The sequence below is a fragment of the Vigna umbellata genome, chromosome 1 (genome assembly GCF_029865625.1).
Source record: "Vigna umbellata cultivar VRB3 chromosome 1, Vumbellata_1.0, whole genome shotgun sequence".
In the NCBI taxonomy this organism is placed as follows: Eukaryota; Viridiplantae; Streptophyta; class Magnoliopsida; order Fabales; family Fabaceae; genus Vigna; species Vigna umbellata.
In genome coordinates this window covers 97,184,306-97,207,872 of record NC_142165.1, presented here as the reverse complement: position 1 = coordinate 97,207,872, position 23,567 = coordinate 97,184,306, and the positions used below count along the sequence as shown (strand labels likewise).

Below are 23,567 nucleotides of genomic sequence, written 5' to 3'. Positions count from 1 at the left end.
TGAATTAACATCATTAATTTTATAGTAACATAAATTATCAAATTGTATCAATTTTAAGAAACAACGACCTAATTGAGACTATTAAAATGTGAGAACCCAGATCCAAACACAAATATAAGATCATCCAATGATTTTAACTTAAAAATTAAAAAAAAATATTTAAAAAATATAAACAAGATTAAAATATTTTATATAAAAAACATAAAATTTATATTATTGTATTATTTTGCATTTGTAATAATTTATTAATTAAAATACCAATTTAGTCCCTGCTTTTTTTTTGTCAATTCAATCTTAATATTTTTTTATAAGTCTCAATTGTGGTGAATTTTTTTTCTCTAACGTTGTTAAAATAAACAACGTACATCATGTGTCAGTTTTTTATATTTTTAAATTTTTAATATTTTTATCATTTTTTTAATTATAAAAATGTTCACTACGTGACAATACATGTATATAAAAGAATAAATCGTCTTCAAAAACAAAGAAGACAACATTAATTGTGTAAAAATATTACTATGAAAATAACTAATAATATGTTTTTTTTTTTCACATAATTAATTATGAAAAGCTTTTACAGTAAAGGTCTAAAATACATGAGCGGAAATATATCCATAATTTTATTACATTGAAATAATATAATTTTAAAATTATGTGTAAATTTACTATTTTGATAAATATTAATTAAAAGATTATATATATATATATATATATAAATAATATTGTAAAAAATAATATTAAAAAACTTATGTAACTGTTATTTATTGAAAAGAAAAATTATTTAATTATTTGAAAATAAAAAAGAATTTATACACCTTCTTACTTTATTAAATAATAAATTAATTTTTATTTACCAGATCAAATTATGTAAATAAAAGAAGACAACAAAAGAAATTAGCCTTTATATAATATAGGTTTAATAATATCCTAAGTCCTTATTTTGGACCAAACTCTGGGTTATTAATTTTGAGAAGAATAATGATATTTAACAACATTTTTTTACAATATTTTAACATGTTTAAGTGACATTCTGTGATTGGTCTAAAATGACTTCAGAAACAATAACAATAATCATAAACAATAATATAAACCAATCACATAACGAGGTACTAAAATGTTATCAAAATATTATTATCATTTATATATATATATATATATATATATTTATATATTTTGTGATGAATTTTAAACCTTTTCAAAGGGAAGGAATTTTTTTCATTTTTAAAATTTGTGAATGGGAGGGGAAACACATCAAAACTCAAAAACCCCGGACCCTTTTCCTTAAACCCTAAGGAACTTTCACCGAATCCGTAGCGGCATGGAATCTCTCAGATTGAAAACCAACTACCGCTGCGTCCCCGCTCTGCAGCAGTTCTACACCGGTGGCCCCTTTGTTGTCTCATCGGACAACTCCTTCATCGCCTGTGCCTGCGGTGAGTCAATCAAAATCGTCGACTCCGTCACCGCCGCCATACGCTCCACCCTCGACGCCGACTCTGAGTCCGTCACCGCTTTGGCACTCAGCCCCGACGACCGCATACTATTCTCTTCCAGCCACAGCCGCCAAATCAGAGTATGGGATTTGTCCACGTTCAAGTGCGTCCGCTCCTGGAAGGTACCGTACCTTATAATTCTTGTTCTCTTCATCACTGTCTGTTTTGGTGTGATGAATAATGTACTGAGATTGCTAATGTGCGCGTTGGGTTTAGGGTCATGATGGTCCGGTTATGTGCATGACGTGTCATCCTTCCGGAGGGTTGCTCGCTACCGGTGGAGCTGATAGGAAGGTTCTAGTGTGGGATGTGGATGGTGGTTACTGCACTCATTACTTTAAAGGTCATGGTGGAGTAGTTTCTTGTGTCATGTTCCATCCCGATCCTGAGAAACAACTTGTGAGTACTGTGCTTAAAGCTTTTTCATTTGATTGCGTTCTGCTAGTGAGCATTGAGATTCAATGTTTATAGAAATCATGTCATCTGATTTCTTCCTAAGTAGATATGCATAAGTTGAGTACTAAACCAAGTTGTTTTATTCGATTATACCTATGGAACAAAAATTTATAAAATATTTTATAACTGATTCATTATAACTTTATAAGTATGATATCACAATTTACAAAAACTAATATAACCTTTTTCTATAGTATAACCAGTCCTGGTCAACTGTATCAATAAAAACATCTTTGGTGGAATTCAGGACAACTATTGACTCTAAACAATAGCCTACAATTCATAAGCATCATCACTAAACATCATCTTTGGCTGTATCATTCTCCTCTATTTCATTACCACCATTCATAAAAGCACAACTTTTATGTTTGATTCATCAACGAGCAACTTTGCCAATTCTACAAGTTCAACACTATCATCAAGTGGACCATGCTCCACTAATGTTCCACATTGTTCTGTCCTGCTTTTATACAATCATATCCTTCAACTTTTCTATACACAAAGTTGAAGGTTGCAATGCACATAAATAAAATATTCACCCCTTTTTGCACCCATTTTGTTTATCTTCGAAGGATGAATGAATGAGTATGTACTCTACTTCCTCTCACAGTATGAGGAAGAAATGGCTACACCCGAAGCTTTAATTGAAAGCTTTTTGGTGTATCCGGATGTAAACGAGCCATATCCTGAAAGGAGAAAAAAATCACTGGAAAAGGAATTGGATGCTTTTCAAACACATCTGAGAAATGTGTTAGAAAAAAAAAGAAAAAAAATATTGCATACATATCGGATTCATTGTGGAATTATCCAAGAAGTATCAATTTTCGACACGCGTATGTCTATATTCTTTTATTACTTTTGGAGTATTTGGGCTTCATAGGATTACACTGTGCCAGTGTACATATTCGTGATAGCATGAAGCATTGCTTACTACTGTCTGAACCATATGACGTACTTGTTTATAATTAGATTGGAATCTTTGACCACTGTTATGAGTTACTTATTAATTTAATTGAAGGACTGGGCTTTTTCTCTTGTTTTTTCAATGGATAAGTATAAGGGCACATGTTAGGATGTAAAACAACTTGATGGATTTGTGTGAATTGAATCTCAAACCAATGTGGTGAACATAGTGATTGTTGATGGTGCTCAAGTGTTGATTAGAATTCCATAACAGAGTGATACAAATGCAATTGATTGCTTGCTTGTAGTCCTTTTGATGCAAGTGTGATTTTGTTTATCCTTACCCTGTTCCTCAATTTAACTATTCCCAACTATTGATTTTACCTTTTCACTTCATATATTTAACTGATAATGGTGAGATTGGTGCCCCAGCTTTTTTCTGGAAGTGATGACGGTGGTGATAATGCTACAGTAAGGGTTTGGGATGTTTCCAAAACCAAGAAAAAGAACTGTATTGCTACATTAGATAATCATCGCTCAGCTGTGACTTCTTTGGCAATATCTGAAGATGGCTGGACGCTACTTAGTTCTGGAAGAGACAAGGTCGGTTCTACAATTCTCTATCCAACTTTTTGTTTTCATGGAGTATGTTAAGTATAGTCCAATAAGGTGACAAATTGATGTGCTGATTGTTGGCAGGTTGTAACATTGTGGGATCTTCACGATTATAGCAACAAGAAGACTGTCATTACTAATGAGGCAGTTGAAGCTGTCTGTGTGATTGGTTCCAGCAGTCCCTTTGCTTCATCTCTGCATTCATATAAGCAAGATGCAAAAAAACGCAGTGGTTCCAAAGCATTCTATTTCATTACAGTTGGTGAACGTGGCATTGTACGCATATGGAATTCTAAAGGGTAATATATGAAGATTTTTTCAATCATCAGCGTAAATATTTCTAATATTATGACATTTTGTGCTAGTTGCACCTGGGTTGGGTTCGTTTAAGCTTTTAAAGAAGTGGCTTTAAAGCTATGCTCTGCCTCTTTAATTTTTTTGTTTTGTTTGTTTTCCTATTGACAGGGCAGGTTGCATCTTTGAGCAGAAGACTTCAGATGTTACAGCTAGCATAGATGATGATGAATCACGTAGGGGTTTCACTTCTGCTGTTATGCTTCCCTCTGATCAAGGATTGCTATGTGTGACTGCGGATCAGCAGTTTCTATTTTACTCTCTGGAATGCACTGAAGAATTGTTACAATTAAATCTAACCAAAAGACTTGTTGGATATAATGAAGAAATTGTGGATATGAAGTTTTTGGGGGATGATGAAAAATTCCTAGCCCTTGCTACAAATCTTGAACAGGTATGAGGATGTGTTTTTATCTAGAAATTAGCAAACTGTTGTGAATTAAATATAGTACGACACTTTCATTTACATTCTGGTACACACACACTGTTAAAAGCTAAATTTTCTTGGCTGCACAATGTTGTTCTTGTCTAGTTTTCTGGTGTTTGTTCTTGTCGCATTGTCAATGTAATTGTAATTTGTCAGAATATGAGCACTTTTAGAATATTTTTATACATAGAAAATTTGGGGATGAGATTTCGTTTATAGCTATTTTTCATTTTACAATTAATTACTTCAATAAGTCCATTCTGAAATCTTTAGTTCACAAGGCGAATGAGTTATAATTGTTTCTAAGATGATTTTCCAATGTTATTTGTGCTTTTAGTGATCTGTGACATGAAAACCTCATTGATTTTTAAATTGTTTTGTCTTTTGGATGAACATCACATGTTTACACCAGGAAGGATATTCCCACCAAACCCATTGAAAATGATTATACAAACGAGTTAAGACTAAATGAGGTAGTGGAATATGAGTTTTATAACCATGATGTTGGGGTGGGTTGAACTTGTGTCTGGACTTAAAGTAATTTTTCAAGAGTGAATTTGGACGTATTGGTTTGGAGGGGAGCACCTTGGAAAGGTTTGCTAATTTTTTAAATTGCAAGGTTTCACATTTCCTTTTATTTATATTGGTGTAACTTTGGGTGCTAATCCTCTTCGAGAGGTTGATTGGAAGCCTATTCTAGGTAATTTCTCTAAGAAATTGGCACCTTGGAAATAGGTCTTGGATCTGTTTGCCGGGAGGTTATGCTTAGTCACTTATGTTCTGTTATCTTTATGAATCTTTTTCCCATCCATTTTCAAAATTCCGAGTGGGGTGTGGAAGAAAATTAGAAGATGCAAAGAAAGTTATTGTGGGTGTATTAAGAAAAATACATTGGGTTACTTGGGAAAAATTATGTAGATGAAAAAATATGGAGGATTTGGAGTGACAGATATAAAACTGTTCGATGAGTCATTGCTAGCAAATGGATGTGATAATTATTGGAACACTGAGCAGCATTGAGGGTTAGATTACTAGAATCAAAATATGGTGCTTGGAAGGGTAGTAGTAGGGAGGAGAGATGCATAAATGTATCAATATGGTGCAAAGGTATGTAAGGTGTGTGGGGGCAAAACTTACCTTGGTGGTATGATTATACGATGAAATGGAAAATTGCAAATGGGCGGGTCAGGAGATTTTGGTTAGATAATTGGATGGCAAAAGGTGTCCTTGCGTCATGTTATGCTAGACTTCATGCCAATTTAAAACAACAAAAGGGGGGTTGTTCTCTGACGAACATTCTGATCACAACTCAATCATGAACATTATTTTCTATACATGGATTTGGGTGAGAGGATATATACCACTTGCTCATTCATATTCCCAGTAGCAAGCTCAGGTAAAACTATGCTTGAAGGATGCCAGTAACAAATGGTGGACATAAGAGAAAGGAGCATGGCTTCAATTGATGGGGTGGAAGTAGAAATGAACATCCACATGATTTACCTGGAGTAATTATTTTGGTATGTAAAACAGAAAAAAGGAACTTGCAGGAGCGTAATCAGATGTACTTATTGATGAATATAGGTGATGGAGATGTATTATTTTGGAGTCTGGTTAAAGTTTATTTATATGCCACAACATTGTATATGTTAGAATAATTAATGTTACATATCATCATTAAGGCTAGTCTGCTAGACCAGTAATGAATCGTACCTAGTTCTGTACCTAGAGGTCTAGTGCAGACTCTTGATGTTCCATGTACTCTTGTGTTTTCAATATATATAGAAGATAATGAGAGGGTTCTATTAAGGTTTTAATCTCAAGTTGGTATCAGAGCAGGTTCATCCTGCTCTGGTTTCTGTCCTGGGTTGTCCACCAACATTGTCATTGTTGTTCGCATCTGTCCGGTGCCCTTTGCCGTTGTTCGCGGTTGTCTTGTCACTATCTGCAGCTGTCAACTGCAGTTTGAAGCTCTTCAACTTGGTTCTCTGCCATCTCGCATCTGTTCGCCGCTGTCCGCCGTCCACCATCACTGTTCCGTCCGGCAACCACTGGATCTGGTTCGTCTCTTCACGCGACGACCACCCCCACCGGTGCTGGAGTCTGATTCTCCTCCACGCGCAGCTTCTTTGTGCGCTTTGAACAGGCGCGTACTGTTCACGCGCCTCCCTCTTCCCATCGGAAAGTCACCGCGACACCTCCATAGCTGTCGCCTGAGCCTCCTCTCTCTGTTCTGACCCTCAAAACCCTACTTTAGTGAAGTCCAGAAGCTCCCCTTGAAGAAAACCCTAAGAAACCCTCTCGGGTTTTCTGATTCCTCACTGTCGCGCTTTTCCTTCTATTTTTTTATCAAGAATGTTTATCAAGAATGACGTCTGGAAGTGTTCTTTCTTTCTTTGGAAGTCCCTCAATTACTTCCGAAAAGCTAAACGGAAAGAATTATCTGTCTTGGTCTGCTGTCGTGGAAATGTGGTTCTTCGGTCAAGGACATTATGACCAACTTGAGCAGGATGGAAGCCAAGTACCTTCTGAAAAAGCTAGAACAATGGAAACAAGCAGATTTCCAATTGTGTGCCCTATTGTGGCAATATGTGGAACCCCAACTTTTGATATCTCTTAGAGCCTTCAAAACATGTCACTCTTTTTGGAAGAAAGCTCAAAGCATTTATGCTAAGGATATTCAACGTCTCTATGATACAGCAAACAAGCTTGCATGTCTCAAAATGACAGACCATGATATGGTCTCCTTCATGACTGAAGCCCAAGCAACTCTGGAAGAGTTGAGAATGTTCTTGGAAGTGGAATCTTCGGAAGACATCAAGAAGAAGCTTGACAAGTATTATATGGTGATGATCCTCCGTGCATTACATCCAAATTTGAATCATATCAGAGATCAACTTCTGACAAGTCATGAGGTCCCTTCCTTGGAAGCCTTGACCACACGTCTTCTTCGTGTTCCAGTGCCTCAATCTCAGGAAGCTCATGAAACAATAGAACCATTTGTCATGGTTGCCACGCGAGGAAGAGGAGGACGTGACACTAGAGGAGGAGGACGTGGAGGTCGGGGACGTCCACAGTGCACTTACTGTAAGAGGGTGGGTCACACCCAAGAAAACTGCTACTCCTTGCATGGTTTTCCTTCAAAAACAACCAATATCTCTAAGGCTGAAACTTCCACTTCCGACTCCAAGTTCACTGAGGAAGACTGTCAAGAGTATCGCGATTTAAGTCTAACAACTTGGCACAATCATCTCAATCCCCAAGTACATCCACAACTTGCATTTCTCAATCCATGGAAGGTCAAAGTTCATGGGTAATTGACTCGGGTGCTTCTGATCACATCTCTGGTGATACCTCATTGTTCTCAACCCTTTCCCTCCAAGAAAAACCCCATTTCATTACCCTTGCAAATGGCTCTAAAACTTGTTCAAAGGGAGTCGGTCAAGTCTCCCTGTCTCCCTTTCTAACTCTGAAATCTATTCTTTTTGTCCCTAACTGTCCATTCAATTTACTTTCCTTAAGTCAGTTAACCAAAATGTTACATTGTTCAATAACTTTTGATTCAAAATCTTTTGTTATACAGGAGCGTGGCTCAGGGAGACAGATTGGAGAAAGATATGAAGCTGGAGGTTTATATCATTTTGGATCTCGTCCATGGTAAACCTGTGTTGCAACTCTTCCCCCTAAAGTGTTACATGACCGATTTGGCCATCCTCACTTGTCAAAGTTAAAAAAGATGTGTCCTGAACTTAGTAGTCTTCAGACTTGAATGTGAGTCTTGTCAACTAGGAAAACATGTTAAATCTATCTTTTCTAAAAGGTCTCAATCAATGTGTAATTCTAGTTTTTCTATTATTCATTCTGATGTCTGGGGACCTAGTCGCGTCTCTTCTTTTGGTTTTAGGTATTTTGTTACATTTATTGATGAGTATTCTAGATGTACTTGGGTTTATCTAATGAAAGATCGCTCTGAATTGTTACCCATCTTCACATCCTTTTTGAATGAAATTAAGAACCAATTTGGTCAAGTAATTAAAATCTTAAGAAGTGATAATGCTAAAGAGTATTTCTCCTCCGCTTTTTCTGCAATCCTTAGCTCCCATAGTATTTTTCATTAGTCCACTTGTCCTCATACACCCCAGCAAAATGGTATATCCGAAAGAAAAAATAGACACTTGGTTGAAACTGCTCGTACCCTTTTGCTTGGTGCCCATATTCCTATTCATCACTGGGGGATGCCATCTTAACTGCATGTTTTCTTATTAATAGGATGCCCTCCTCCTCTCTCAATAATAAAGTCCCTTTCTCCATTTTCTTTCCCAATGATCCTCTCTTTCACACCTCTCCTCGAGTTTTTGGTTGTGTATGTTTTGTTCACGACATGTCTCCTGAGCTAGACAAGCTCTCCGCTCAGCAATCAAATGTGTCTTTTTAGGCTATTCTCGGCTTCAAAAAGGGTACCGGTGTTACTCTCCTGATACCAAGAAGTACTACATGTCTGCCAATGTTACATTCTTTGAACAAACACTTTTCTTCTCTCCATCTGTTCAAGATGTTCATATCCTCCAACAGGTCCTTCCTCTTCCAGTGGTTGAGTCTAATATCTCCAATGTCTCAGTAAATTCAAGTCCTGCTCAAGGTCCTCCCGAACCTTCCTCTCCACATATTGATATCTTCCGACACAGTACCCCGATGGGTAGTCCTCTTCTAGAAAATGGTGGATCTCCTCCTTCAGATTCTTCTCCCTCACCGCCTCCTACCACGCCTCCTGGTGAAGATGATTCTGGTTGGCCCATTGCTCTCAGAAAAGGTACTCGTTCCACTCGAAACCCTCATCCCATTTATAATTTTCTTAGCTATCACAAATTGTCGCCCTCCTTTTATTCCCTTTTATCCTCAGTGTCTTCTGTGGCTATACCCAAAAATGTGAAAGAAGCACTTGTTCATCCTGGATGGCGACAAGCCATGATTGCAGAAATGCAGGCTCTTGACCACAGTAATACTTGGGAGCTTGTGCCACTTCCCCTGAGCAAAAAGGTTGTTGGTTGTCGATGGGTATATGCAGTTAAAGTCGGCCCTAATGGTGACATTGATAGGCTAAAAGCCCGGCTAGTTGCAAAAGGATACACTCATGTTTATGGCCTTGATTATTGTGACACCTTTTCTCCCGTGGCCAAGATGACTATCATTCGTCTTTTCTTCGCAATGGCAGCCATTCGTCATTGGCCACTTCATCAATTGGATATCAAAAATGTCTTTCTCCATGGTGATCTTGAGGAAGAAGTTTATATGGAGCAACTTCCTGGGTTTGTTGCTTAGGGGGAGTCTGGTATGGTTTGCAAATTGCACCGACCTCTATATGGGCTCAAGCAATCACCACGTGCTTGGTTTGGAAAATTCAGCTCCATTGTTTAAAAATTTGGGCTAAAACGCAGTGAAGCAGATCATTCAGTCTTTTATTATCATTCGTCTCTCGGGAAATGTGTGTACTTAATAGTATATGTTGATGATATAGTCATTACAAGAAATGATACTGCTGTAATATTTCAATTGAAGGAGTACTTGTGTAGACATTTCCAAACCAAGGATCTTGGAAGCCTCAAATACTTCTTGGGCATTGAAGTAGCTCAGTCAAAAGATGGAGTTGTAATCTCCCAAAGGAAGTATGCTCTGGATATTTTGCAAGAAACAAGCATGATTGATTGTAGACCGGTTGACAGTCCTATGGACCCAAATCAAAAATTAACAACAGAAGAAGGTGAGTTATTCTCCGACCTGGAGAGATATAAGAGGCTAGTTGGAAAACTAATCTATCTCACTATTACAAGGTCGGATCTATCTTTTGCGGTTCGAGTGGTTAGTCAGTTCATGCAAGCTCCATGTGTTGGCCATTGGAATACTATCATTCGCATTCTAAGGTATTGATAGGTTCTTGGATCAAGAACCTATGGAAAAACACTCGAATACACACAAAGACAATATATCTGAATTATACAGCCTCCTTTTATTGAAAAAGAATCAGTAAGAATGGTGTTACAACGTAACCAGAGAGCTTAACCTCCCTCCAAAGAACTACAAGAGTTCCCGCCAAACAATAACACTCAAAGACTCCCCCTCTCACCAACCAACCCACCCCTTTTATACTGACTTACCTAACTGCCAGGCAGTTAGGCTGGGTAATGTTTCTTCTTCTACTAGATACAATTAGTTCCCTAACAATACTCCCCTTCCCCAACAACCTTGTCCCCAAGGTTGAAAAACTGCTCTTTTTTTTTTTTTTTTTTTTTTTTTTAACGCCCCATCTTCCAACGGAGGCACCCTCTTCTCACCCACAGCCTTCTTTAGTCGGGGAACATGAAATATTGAGTGCATTCTTGCTGTCATCCTCATCCTCATCCTCCGCCAACAGCAAAACTCGCAGACTCTTCTCCGAGCATCGGTGGCCAGGAGCAAAGGGGCCTCCGCACCGGAAACAACGACCCTCTTCTCTCCTTTTAAGAAATTCCGGATACGGTAAGTTTCGCACCGTCCGTTCCCGATTATCGGCGCCTCCGGTCACACTTCCTATCGAGCTGCTCGCCGCCATCGCTCCCTCTCTTCTCGCGACTCCTCCACCCTCCGTTTTCACTACTTGGGTCGTCGCAGTTCTCACCGGCTCCGTTCGCGTCACATTCCCGATGGGTCGCATAACGTATGGGTTCGTCTTAGACCCACTCGCTTGCCATCCTTGAACTCGCAGCGCCGCGTCTTCCACATCCCTTGCTATCCTCATCGCCTCCATTAATTCAGAAGGATTCTGAATTCGCACCTGTCCCCTCACGTCTTCCCGTAACCCCGCCAAGAAATACCCTAACACCTGTTCCTCCGGTACCCCTTTCGTCTGCCCCATCAACGTTTCGAAACTCCGAACAAATTCTTCCACTGTGCCTTCTTGCCGTAGAGTGGCCAATCGCTCGAACACCGTGCCTCTGAATCCTTTCCCAAAGCGATTAATCATGGCCGCCTTCAGGCCATCCCACGATCGATTTCGAGCCTTCTCTTTCCAAAACGTAAACCAGTACGCCGCACTCCCCTCCATGCTCACATATGCGAGTTCCACCTTTTCTTCGTCGTCCGTTATTTTCTGTATGTCAAAGAATCTTTCTGCCCGATTGAGCCAACTGAGTGGCTCCTCTCCTTCAAAGGTCGGTAACTCTACCCTCTTCCTCCACGGTTTCTGTTCTTCCCCTTTTCCACCATTTTCGCCCACTCCAATCACTCTGGGTCCCCTATGCTGATTATCGTTGACGGAGCTATCTTCTGAACTCCCTTCCGCCTGAGGACCGTGATGGCCTTGCGTTCCCAAAATCCTCATTATTTGTTGAAGGTCCCTTCGTACCGCCGTCGATTCAGCCTTCATCCCCTCCATCGTAATCTCAATGGCTTCAAGCCTTGCCTCCGTCGCATTCTCCATCTTCGCGTTTTCTCCAATTCGTTTGGATCCGGCAGGTCGGACCAAATGATAGGTTCTTGGATCAAGAACCTATGGAAAAACACTCGAATACACACAAAGACAATATATCTGAATTATACAGCCTCCTTTTATTGAAAAAGAATCAGTAAGAATGGTGTTACAACGTAACCAGAGAGCTTAACCTCCCTCCAAAGAACTACAAGAGTTCCCGCCAAACAATAACACTCAAAGACTCCCCCTCTCACCAACCAACCCACCCCTTTTATACTGACTTACCTAACTGCCAGGCAGTTAGGCTGGGTAATGTTTCTTCTTCTACTAGATACAATTAGTTCCCTAACAGGTATGTGAAAAAGGCTCCCGGGCAAGGGCTGTTATATGAAGAAAACGGAAGCCTTCAGGTATCAGGATATTGTGATGTCGATTGGGCAGGTTCTCCTATTGATAGACGATCTACTACTGGATATTGTGTTTTCCTTGGAGGAAACATTATCTCATGGAAAAGTAAGAAACAGAATGTAGTGGCTCGATCAACCGCTGAAGCTGAATATAGAGCAATGGCGTCACTAACATGTGAACTTATATGGGTGAAGCAGTTCCTTCAAGAGCTTAGCTTCTGTGACATCCAGAGTATGAAGTTGTATTGTGATAACCAAGTTGCTCTTCACATTGCATCAAATCCAGTGTTTCACGAGAGAACTAAACATATAGAAATTGATTGTCATTTTGTTCGGGAAAAGTTATTGTCAAAAGAAATATGTACCGAGTTTGTTGGATCAAATGACCAACTCGCAGATGTGTTGACTAAGTCATTAAGGGGACCTCGGATTGAGTTTATTTGTTCCAAGCTTGGTACATACAATCTGTATGCTCCAGCTTGAGGGGGAGTGTTAGAATAATTACTGTTACATATCATCATTAAGGCTAGTTTGCTAGACCAGTAATGAGTCGTACCTAGTTCTGTACCTAGAGATCTAGTGCAGACTCTTGATGTTCCATGTACTCTTGTGTTTTCAATATATATAGAAGATAATGAGAGGGATTTGTTGAGCCCTCAAGAATATATTTTATCAGTTTTAATCTCAAGTGTATATATATACAGTAACCAGATATTCATTTTTTATTTACTTTCTGATGATATGTATGTATTGCTTTTAAGTAAAGGTACCTCAGGTGGTACCATTATTATCGTAGAATATCTTTCTTTATTTTAGCAATGATCTTTAATGCACAGACCTACTTGAGCTTCGCAGATTCGGATTTACGACACTGCATCTATGTCATGTTCATATGTCTTATCTGGTCACACTGAAATTGTTCTATGCCTTGACACCTGTGTATCAACTTCTGGGAGAACATTCATTGTAACTGGAAGTAAAGACAACAGTGTAAGTATTTTCCCCTTTGATCTCATGATTGTTGAAAATGCTTTAAATCCTATTTTATGGGAAGAAGTGCTTGAGGTGCTTCAGTAAGTGTTAACAACAGGTGTCCTATTAACTTCATAGTATGCATATGCTTATAGTTATGTACTGGGAGTAGTTTAAAACAGATGTCTGCTTGTCAAACAGGTTAGGTTGTGGGAGTCAGAAAGTGCAAACTGCATTGGAGTTGGTATAGGTCATATGGGAGCTGTTGGAGCCGTCGCCTTTTCCAAAAGAAAGCGAGATTTCTTTGTTAGTGGCAGTAGGTGAGTATTGATGCATTTATTCCTATTTTGATTCTCAATAGCAAAAACTTGTCTACTTTTTTATTTTTTGCATGTTCCTTCATTTTGGATTCCCTTTCTGGGTTTTTCTTATGTTCAATCTCTTAATTGCAAAATTAGCTACTATTAAATGGAAGTAACATTGAAGTTGTAACAAGAGAAAAATGACCATGTACTGACAGTGTACAACAAGTTTACACTGACATCCAATCACAAATTACCATGTATGATAAGTTTGTTGACTTTTTCTATGACTACCTTAGTAGTTAACATTCAGATTTTATTTGTAAATGATATGATTCTATGATTTTGCATAATATTTCCAATTCAAATCTCACGCATGATTGTGCTGAATCAGTATCAGAAAATTTCCAATTCAAATTTCGTTCACCTTTTTTTAGCATCAGAATCAGTATCAGAAAATTTGTGCTGAATTTAATCTCCTGTTCCTTCCCTTTTCGAGTTCACTGAATCATGCAAGATGTTTTGCTACCCATGGATCATTTACCCAGATTACAATGTGGCCTTCCTTTTTACTCTACTATATGAACTGGATTTAGTAATATGTCATTGATTGTACGGTTGAATTCATTGGTTCTAATCCTGCTAGCCTTTAGTTGGTACTATTTGTTATTTATTCCCTTTCATTGTTTTTTCAGTGATCATACTCTTAAAGTGTGGAGTATGGATGGCCTCTCAGACAATACGACAGTGCCTATTAATTTAAAAGCAAAAGCTGTTGTTGCAGCTCATGATAAAGATATCAATTCTGTAGCAGTTGCTCCAAATGATAGTTTAGTGTGTAGTGGTTCTCAGGTTGGTAATTATATCTGACTTGCAGCTTACTTTATGCCTTTATATCATGTACTGTAATTATTTGCAGAAATAATTACTGTCACTTGTGCGTTTCTTGTTTTATTCTAGTAAAGTGTCACTAGCTACTTACACCAGCTTCTTTCCTTTACTTATCTTTTTACTCTTTTTTTCCATATTATAGTGTTTCCACTGTAGTTATCATTGTCATTATGTTCCACTTGTATATCCCATCAGGATCGTACAGCTTGTGTTTGGAGACTTCCAGATCTTGTATCGGTTGTTGTGTTTAAAGGGCATAAAAGGGGAATTTGGTCAGTAGAATTTTCTCCTGTCGATCAGTGTGTTGTAACAGCATCTGGTGACAAGACAATAAGGATATGGGCTATATCTGATGGCTCCTGTTTGAAGACATTTGAAGGACACACTTCAAGTGTGTTAAGAGCATTGTTTGTTACCCGTGGAACACAAATTGTTTCCTGTGGTACGAGGCTATCCTATGCTGATTTTCTTTATAACATTTTTATTTTTTGTCAGTGTGATCAGCTTAATTAATTTTTCAGGTGCTGATGGTTTAGTAAAGCTGTGGACTGTAAAAACCAATGAATGTGTTGCTACTTATGATCATCATGAAGATAAGGTGCCAGTTGATCCTTGATATTTCTTTTCATCTAATTTCATATTTTTCTGTCTATAAATGTAATTCCTGAAAATATGGTATAAATTTGTTACATGTTTTTTTTTCTTTTCTTTATCGGCAAATTTGTTGCATGCTTAATATTTTCCAAAGGTGAGTTCTTGAATTATTAATTAAAAGCTGTATATTGATCTCTTTAGCTTTCAGCCAAGAAATTATATCAATGCTGCTAAATTGTATGCAGTCAAACATTCAAATTATGCTTTCCTTAGTCACCCATTCTTCCGAATTTTAGAGAAAATGTGATTTTTTTTTCTAATTATTTTGGCAATTACACATTTCCACAATATTTGTTTAAGCATAGAAAAAAGTCATTCTATGATACACTGTTGTTTTGAGTTTTTTTCCTTCTTTAGAAGATGCTTTTTAGGTACCAAGAAAATAACTAAAACAGCTTTTTATAATATCTAATTAACATAAATTGTTGAAAACATATATTTTCATTGAAAAACTGACTTTTTGGAAAACTGAAAAACAGGTTGAATTCACAAAAGTTCAGGTTTCTTGTACCTTTTCTTTTGCTGACTAAATTTGACATGCAGGTTTGGGCCTTGGCTGTAGGCAAAAAAACAGAAATGCTTGCAACTGGTGGTGGTGATGCTGTTGTCAATTTATGGTTTGATTCCACTGCAGCTGACAAAGAAGAAGCTTTCCGTAAAGAGGTGAGTTCAACCAATCATTCAGTACTGATACCCTCATATCCTGAAAATTAAATCAAAAGTTGCGTTTCACCGTGATTCTTTATATAATTGTTGTGAAGATCTAATTGTTCCTATTGCATATCATACCAATTTTATGATGCTCTTTCTGTGAATTTAATGCAACAATGTAAGACCAAGAGTAGTCACAATGTTGGAAATCATCTGAATGGAATTTCTATCGGTAAAAGTCGTTAAAAGTCATTATCTGAATTGAATGTAAGACCAAAAGTGCATTTTGCTCATGTTTTTTCTAATGCAACTGTCTTGCAAAACATGCAATATTAGGATTTTATGCAGTTTTTAAATTTTAATGAAAATAAACTGCAATACCTCAATTATATCCTGAATTAGATTATCAAAGATGTTTGATTTTACTTTTTATGTTGTAAGTTTGAAATCATGGTTTGCTATTATGAATATTGCGGTTTAGTTAGTGGTTATTAATTTTCGCAATAACTTAGTTTGTTTTACATACCTTATTATATAGTTTCATAACTGGCATAAAATAACCTAGGCATCAAGTGTATGTTTGGTCTAAAGATTTATTTTTTTGGAAATATGCTGTTTTTTTCAAAAGCTATCAGAAAGATGAAAAATGGCTTTCTCAAAATAAGCCAAACCAAACAAATACTAAATCAGTTGCAATGGTAAGCAACTCTTTACTCAGGCATTTTGTTAATTCTATATCATAAATTCACTCACAAAAAGACAAAGTTATCCACTTCGTTTTACTTCATCGTGGAGTAGTTTCAGCTCAAGGATATTTATTTTAATGACGTCGAGAAAAGGGGATTCAAGAAAATTGTCTACAAAGATCTTTTTTTTTTTAAGTTCAAATGGTTGTCCAGATATATTATTACATGCTCCATGTTTTATTTTTAGGTTTTTTTATATACTCTTTCAAATCACGAGTGCCCTGTGTTTTAGAAAGAAAACATTGTAATGTGTACTTTTAATGCAGGAAGAAGGAGTTCTGAAAGGTCAAGAGCTAGATAATGCTGTCTCAGATGCTGACTATACGAAAGCAATCCAAATTGCATTTGAACTGCGCAGGCCACATAGGCTTTTTGAGTTATTTTCCGAGCTTTGCAGGTTAGCAACAATCATTTGGTTGCCTGAATTTTGTTAGCGTAAACTTGACTGGTATTTCTGCAGCAGGAAGAGAGAGGCTGAAGAGCATCTTGACAGAGCACTCAAGGGCTTGGGTGATGAAGAGCTTCGCACATTATTTAACTATGTTCGAGAATGGAATACAAAACCAAAACTCTGTTATGTTTCACAGTTTGTACTTTTCAGAGTTTTCAGCGTCTTTCCTCCAACTCATATTGTTGAGGTGCGGTTTTTTAACCCTTGTTAAGTTCTAAGTGGCGTTGAGCATCTAATCATGCATTTCTTTCGTATTATGTATGATGGTTAATGAGTGAAATACTTGGCCTGACTATTGAATATGGTTTTGTACAAATAACCCTTACATTTACGTACTATTTCTATTTTTTTTTTATAATTTTGCATTGATTTCAGCCTACGTGTAATTGTTGGGATGTTTTTCGAGGACAGAAAAAAACACCATGTTTAATGAACGTTTTTTTATTGGTTATTTCAGATTAAAGGGATTGGTGAAGTTCTTGAAGGTCTTATCCCTTATAGTCAGAGGCACTTTGGCAGGATAGACAGACTTGTTAGAAGTACATTTTTGTTAGATTTCATTCTATCAGGAATGTCAGTTATTGAACCAGAAGCTCAACCGACAGAATCAAAGACCAAGTTACTGTTGCAGTCCGATATCCATATTCCGGACACAGAAAATGTCATCGAGGAGAGAGATGACACTCCTGAAATTACCGCTTCAAAGAAAAGGAAATCAAAAAGATCAAGACATGGTTCACATAAGAAAGTTAAGAATGTAGCTTTCAATAGGGTCGAGTCTATACCACTACAGGCATAGGATTGGTGCTTTGGTCGTCGTCTAATGTATACATAATGTTTATTGGTCTATGGAAGAGCAGTTTTGATTCATCCAAATTTTGAAATCTTACCTTCATTTGATAATATGTAAGCGTAGCTACTGTAATTGCATCACTATTGGTTATTCGAGTAGATTAGTTTTCCGGTCTGCCCTCAACATGTTATGGGAATTCTGCTGTATAACGAAAGAAAGTTATTGTTCTTGAGAGACTGCTGAGGCGCTGTCACTGTTGTATGAAAAAGGTAATTCAAAGGATTTACACCAAATTTGACCCACTATTCTTATAATGTTCAATTCCTTGTTCTTTGCCTTAAATTTAAAATACTAAGGAAATACCAGCGTTCTGAAGGAGTACTATCGATTTCCTTTATGTTCTGAATGTTCTATTTTATTAAGTATATGGCTGCCAAGAAATGTCCAGTCCATGTATTTTATGTATTTGTGCGTCTGAAACAGTGTCTTGTTTCTAGTGCTACGCAAAGATTGTCATGATCATGGTCCTGTCCTGTTTGATCAGCATTGTAAACACTGATTAGATGGATTCAGATATATAATTGGTAAACGTTGTATGCTGATTACAGTTTTTATCTCTTTTGGTAAACAGAGATAAAACAGCAAAACAAAAGTTTTTAAATAAATGCCAAAGATCGAAAGCCTTTAGTCTACTTAAAGAAGATTAATGTAACATCCCAAAATACAGTAATCACTATAATTCAGAATTTATCACAATTAACAGTAACAGTAAACAGTCTTTGCGTAATTAACAGCTGCTCCAAAAGAAAACAGCACTTATATAAATAAACAGTACTGTACAGTAACTTACAGTAGAGTTTACAGTGTTCAGAATTTTAGCAAAATATACAAAACAGATCTACAGGAACAAATCTGCAGAATTATATACAGGCTGCCAGAATACAGCACACCCAAAATTAACTACTGCTGCTACTACGGAACTAATCCCTACTGCTCCAATTTTACTTCAACGTCCACAAGGTTGGCATCCTCCAAATTTTCTTCTTCCAGTACTTGCTCAAGGGATGCACCACCATCTGCTCACATCCACAACGGATGATCATTGCATTTCGACAAGACGGATTATACATGGACATTAGACAACACAAAGGAAATGCAAGGGTAAGCTTATAATATTTAATTTATAAAATCAACACATACAGTTACATATCAATCCACACATTCAACATGTAAGCTCATCAATTAACAATCATATAGATACGTATAAACGACAGACCGTCCGGACTGTATGAACCGTGTAGCTACAGGCGTCCTTGCACCCGAGTGGTGTGGTAACTGTATTACACTCGACAGCTGCCACTCGAGGTTAACCCTATCCAAAGTACCTCTAAGGAATAGAGTCTCCTGCCATTCCCACGCATGACTACTCCCTTCTACGTGAAGATGAGTATCACGGAATATCAGGATGGACCAAGCCAGCATTAGCATGCCCACAGTCATACTTTACAAAACTCAATAATCAATCATATCAAAAACGTTCCTCCTTGGAACGCTAATAAAATCCAGTTCCAATAATTCGTTCAACATATCATTCACCATATTAAACAGTTCACTGATTCACATTTTCATTCCGTGTTCCACTCTCTTAATTCCACGAACGTTCATCACTTAATCAACAGGACTTAACATGTTACAGTACTCCTACATCCTCGTTTCTGAACAAAAGAAACGAACCATTTATTCACTTAACACGTTTCAACACTTCATAATTTGAAAATACTGATCTTTAAAAGATATGGATGATACTTAGAAATATTTTGAAGGTAAAGAATCCAGGTAGAATCCAAAGGATAAAACCCGTAAGAAAATGTTTAGATAAACAATCAATATAATTGATTTCAAAAAAAAACAACACTGCCAGTCAAAGAACGAACGTTCATTAACAATTTGGACGAACGCCAATTACGTTCTCTCAGAATTCAATGGTAAGGACGAGCGTTCAGTTATATAAAAAGTAACCGAACCCTCCTTGAACGAACGCTGGGTCAATGACCGAGCACAATCAGAACGAACGCTTGGTATAAACCGAGCTCAACTTAGAACGAGCACTTCAGTATAAGACCGAACACTCTGTAGAACGAACGTTCAATATAAGGTCGAACGACAATAAGGACGAACGACAATAAGGACGAACGCTCAACATGAGGCCGAACGTCAATGAGAACGTACGCTCGACTTAAGGCCGAACGTCACTTATTTATAAAGTTTTAAATATTTATCTATACTGAGCAGAAACGAACGCTCATTCACTCAATTGGGGGACGCTCGTTCTCGAGCAGAATTCATTCCAAATGAATGAATTCCAATCTAAGTCATGTTAACCAAAAACCGAACGGTCTAAGACCGTACAGTGACGAGCGTCATTTAGCAACAGAGAATGATCAGAAGTTCAGAGTTTTCACACTTAGTAGAAATTTTTCCAGATTTCCATTTTTCAACTTTATACTTTCCTTTCCAGATTTAATTCCCTTCAGACACCATCATCATGCAAATTTCAACATTTAAATCATTCCAACCACACAATAACCATTCTCCATTTATCCATAATCAACTCAATCATGCATTTAAATCAAATTCATCATCAAATCAAATTTATATAAGCCGTATCAGTTCATGACAGATCCATCCAAACCAGAATACATATCAGATATCAGTAAACGTTCTAAATACTCAAACATCATGTTTTTCTTATATGAATCTCAGATCATAAATCAAACAGTATAAATTAAACATATAAGCTTCCCTTACCTGGTCTAGCAGTGAACTTTTAACAGTGTAACTTGATTCTGTCCAACTATGAATTTCTACCCAATCAGCTCTTTCTTACGCTCCTCAACTAGATTTAACCAAAGAGACTCAGAAACTCAGATTTTATTCTTTGCATGCAACTGAAACAGTGTTCCTAGAACTTCTAGAATTAGATTATGGTTTGGAACTTACCAGTTACAGGATCTAAAGAGGTTCGGATCAATTCGAAGCTTACTGCCCCGTGAACGTTTCTATGGTTTCAGAAAACTGATTGGAGTTGAATGAAGTGAGTAATGGTAGAAGGAAGATGAAGGTTCGTAGAGAGAAGTTTGGAGAAGATGAAAGGTGTGGTTTTCTGAGGAAGACGAAGTGTGCGTATGAGTGAGAGATTTTCTCAAAACTCAGAATTTTGGGTGGATTCCACGTCAAACAGGAGAGCGTCTCCCAGTCTGCCACCTGCACATCAAACTCTGATTTGGAATTCTCTCCCGTGACACTTGGCGTGTGTGCATGCACAGATTGGTGCGTTTTTAATGCACTGAATGTGTGCAGTGGTGCGTGTTTCAGAGCGCGATGTGGCACTGTATTAGTGCACACCATAACAGTATATATTTCAGCAGATTTGAAATGGGATTTAATAGGATAAGCATTTGATTATACTTCATAAATCTGGTTTAACAAAGAATTATCATTGCTAATTTTATAGGGTCTTACATTCTCCCTAACTACAAAAATTTTCGTCCTCGAAAATTCAGAAATTATAAGCAAATAAGTGCGGATATAAATCCTTCATTGCACTCTCCACTTCCCACGTTGAATCTCCAGTGTTAGCATCCCACACTACCTTCACCAAACGAATATCCTTTCCTTTATGCAGCTTGGTGCGTTCATCTTCAATGCGGATTGGTTGTAGCTCCAACGTTCGGTCTGGATGCAGTTGAATGTTTTCCAGTTCCAAGACATGGGAAGGATTAGCTATATACCTCCTAAGCTGAGACACATGGAAGACTGGATGCAGATTTGATAGTTGAGGAGGCAATGCGAGTTCATAGGCTACTGGTCCAACCTTCTTCAATATTTGATACGGCCCTATGAACTTGGGAGACAGCTTCTTTGGACGCACAACTCTTCCTACTCCAGTGATTGGATTTAGTCTCAGAAATACATGATCACCTGCAGCGAATTCCAGTGGTCTTCTCCTCCTATCAGCATAGGATTTCTGTCTGCTCAAAGACGTTTTCAACCTGTCTTGAATCAACTTAACCTTCTCGGTTGTTTGCTGGATGAGTTCAGGTCCAGTTAGCACGTTCTCTCCCTCTTGAAACCAGCAAAGTGGCGTTCTGCACTTCCTCCCATAGAGAGCTTCAAACGGTGCCATTCCAATGCTAGACTGGAAACTATTGTTGTACATGAACTCCACCAGAGGCAAAATCTCATCCCATGCGCCCAAATGGTCTAGGACACACGTCCTCAATAAATCTTCTAGCGTCTGGATGGTGCGTTCGGACTGGCCGTCCGTTTGCGGATGATATGCTGAACTCATCTGCAATTTGCTCCCCAACTCGCCTTGCAGGGATTGCCAAAACCGAGATGTGAATCTCGTGTCTCGGTCAGAAATGATGCTTGAGGGCACTCCATGCAGACGAACGATCTCATTTATATACAATTTGGCCAAATTAGACATTGACATCTTCAGATTCACGGCCAAGAAGTGTGCGCTCTTCGTCAATCTATCCACGATCACCCATATTGAGTCATGATTCCTAACCGTTCGTGGTAGATGAGTCACGAAGTCCATGGAAATGCTATCCCACTTCCATTCAGGAATTTCCAGTGGCTGAAGCAAACCACCTGGTCGTTGGTGTTCGGCCTTAGCACGTTGACATGTCAGGCAGGAAGCTACAAAACGTGCTATATCACTTTTCATTCCAGGCCACCAAAACGATTTCCTAAGATCTTGATACATCTTAGTCATACCGGGGTGTATGCTAAGACGACTATGGTGTGCTTCCTCCAATATAATCCGTTTCAGTTCACCATCATTAGGAATGCACGTTCTGCCCATGTAACGTAACATACCATCCGTTCCAGCATTAAACTCTTTGGCTTTTTCTGTACCGAGTGCGCCAAAGATCTTCCCCAGCTCCTCATCCTCACGTTGCTTCATCCATATACGATCAAACACATTGCTTGATATTCTAAGGTTGCAGCACTTGATGCTGTTCGGTTCTAATTCGAACTGCAACCTTAGATCTCTGAAGCTCTCCACCAAATCCAGCTCCTTCACCATCATCAATGAGACATGTATCGCCTTCCTGCTTAGAGCGTCTGCCACCACATTTGCCTTCCCAGGATGATAGAGCAGCTCAAACTCATAGTCTTTCAAAAATTCTAGCCAACGCCTCTGCCTCATGTTCAACTCCTTCTGATCAAATAAATATTTGAGGCTCTTGTGATCACTGAAGACTTGGAACGTGGATCCGTATAGGTAGTGCCTCCAAATCTTCAATGCAAACACGACCGCTGCCAACTCTAGGTCGTGTGTGGGGTAATTTTGCTCATGAATCTTTAATTGGCGAGACGCGTATGCTACTGGACGTCTCTCCTGCATGAGCACACAGCCCAGACCCTGGTGAGAAGCGTCACAGTACACTTCATATGGCTTGGACGTGTCTGGAATAATTAAAACTGGCGCGCTCGTTAGTTTCACCTTCAGCTCCTGGAAACGTTCCTCACATAGATCAGTCCAAGCGAATGGTTGGTCCTTTCTAGTCAATCTAGTAAGAGGAGCCACTATCTTGGCAAACCCCTCTATGAAACGTCTGTAATAACCTGCCAGTCCCACAAAACTCCTCACTTCCGTGACTGAACGCGGGCTCTTCCAATCTAGCACTGCTCTCACTTTAGAGGGATCCACTGAAATACCTTCAGACGATATCACATGCCCCAAAAACTGCACCTCCTTTAACCAAAATTCACACTTGGACAGCTTTGCGTACAACTCTTTCTCCCTCAACACGGTTAGTACTGTTCTCAAGTGTTCTTCATGTTCGGCATTGGTTTTGGAGTAGATGAGAATATCATCTATGAACACAACTACAAATTTATCCAAATAGGGTCTGAATATCCGGTTCATGTAATCCATGAAGATGGCTGGAGCGTTCGTCACTCCAAATGGCATTACCACGTACTCATAATGC

At 38.2% G+C, this 23,567-nt stretch overlaps 1 protein-coding gene and 1 pseudogene across 2 annotated transcripts; both read left to right on the top strand.

The window, feature by feature from the left end:
- Window positions 1–1,227: 1,227 nt before the first annotated feature.
- TOZ (Transducin family protein / WD-40 repeat family protein) lies at window positions 1,228–17,864 on the top strand. Of its 2 annotated transcripts, none has more exons than XM_088104978.1 (14): window positions 1,228–1,615; window positions 1,710–1,892; window positions 3,285–3,455; window positions 3,552–3,766; window positions 3,933–4,215; window positions 12,955–13,089; window positions 13,273–13,391; window positions 14,069–14,225; window positions 14,460–14,706; window positions 14,786–14,862; window positions 15,462–15,581; window positions 16,582–16,712; window positions 16,776–16,953; window positions 17,224–17,864. In XM_088104978.1, the coding sequence occupies exons 1-14, from the start codon at window positions 1,319–1,321 to the stop codon at window positions 17,563–17,565; spliced, it is 2,655 nt and encodes an 884-aa protein (XP_087961104.1). In that variant the 5' UTR covers window positions 1,228–1,318; the 3' UTR covers window positions 17,566–17,864. The 2 variants fall into 2 exon arrangements, with proteins under 2 accessions (XP_087961104.1, XP_087961105.1); XM_088104979.1 differs by having other exon boundaries at window positions 1,229–1,615; window positions 16,779–16,953.
- LOC148206929 (uncharacterized) lies at window positions 4,234–10,568 on the top strand (annotated as a pseudogene).
- Window positions 17,865–23,567: the final 5,703 nt, after the last annotated feature.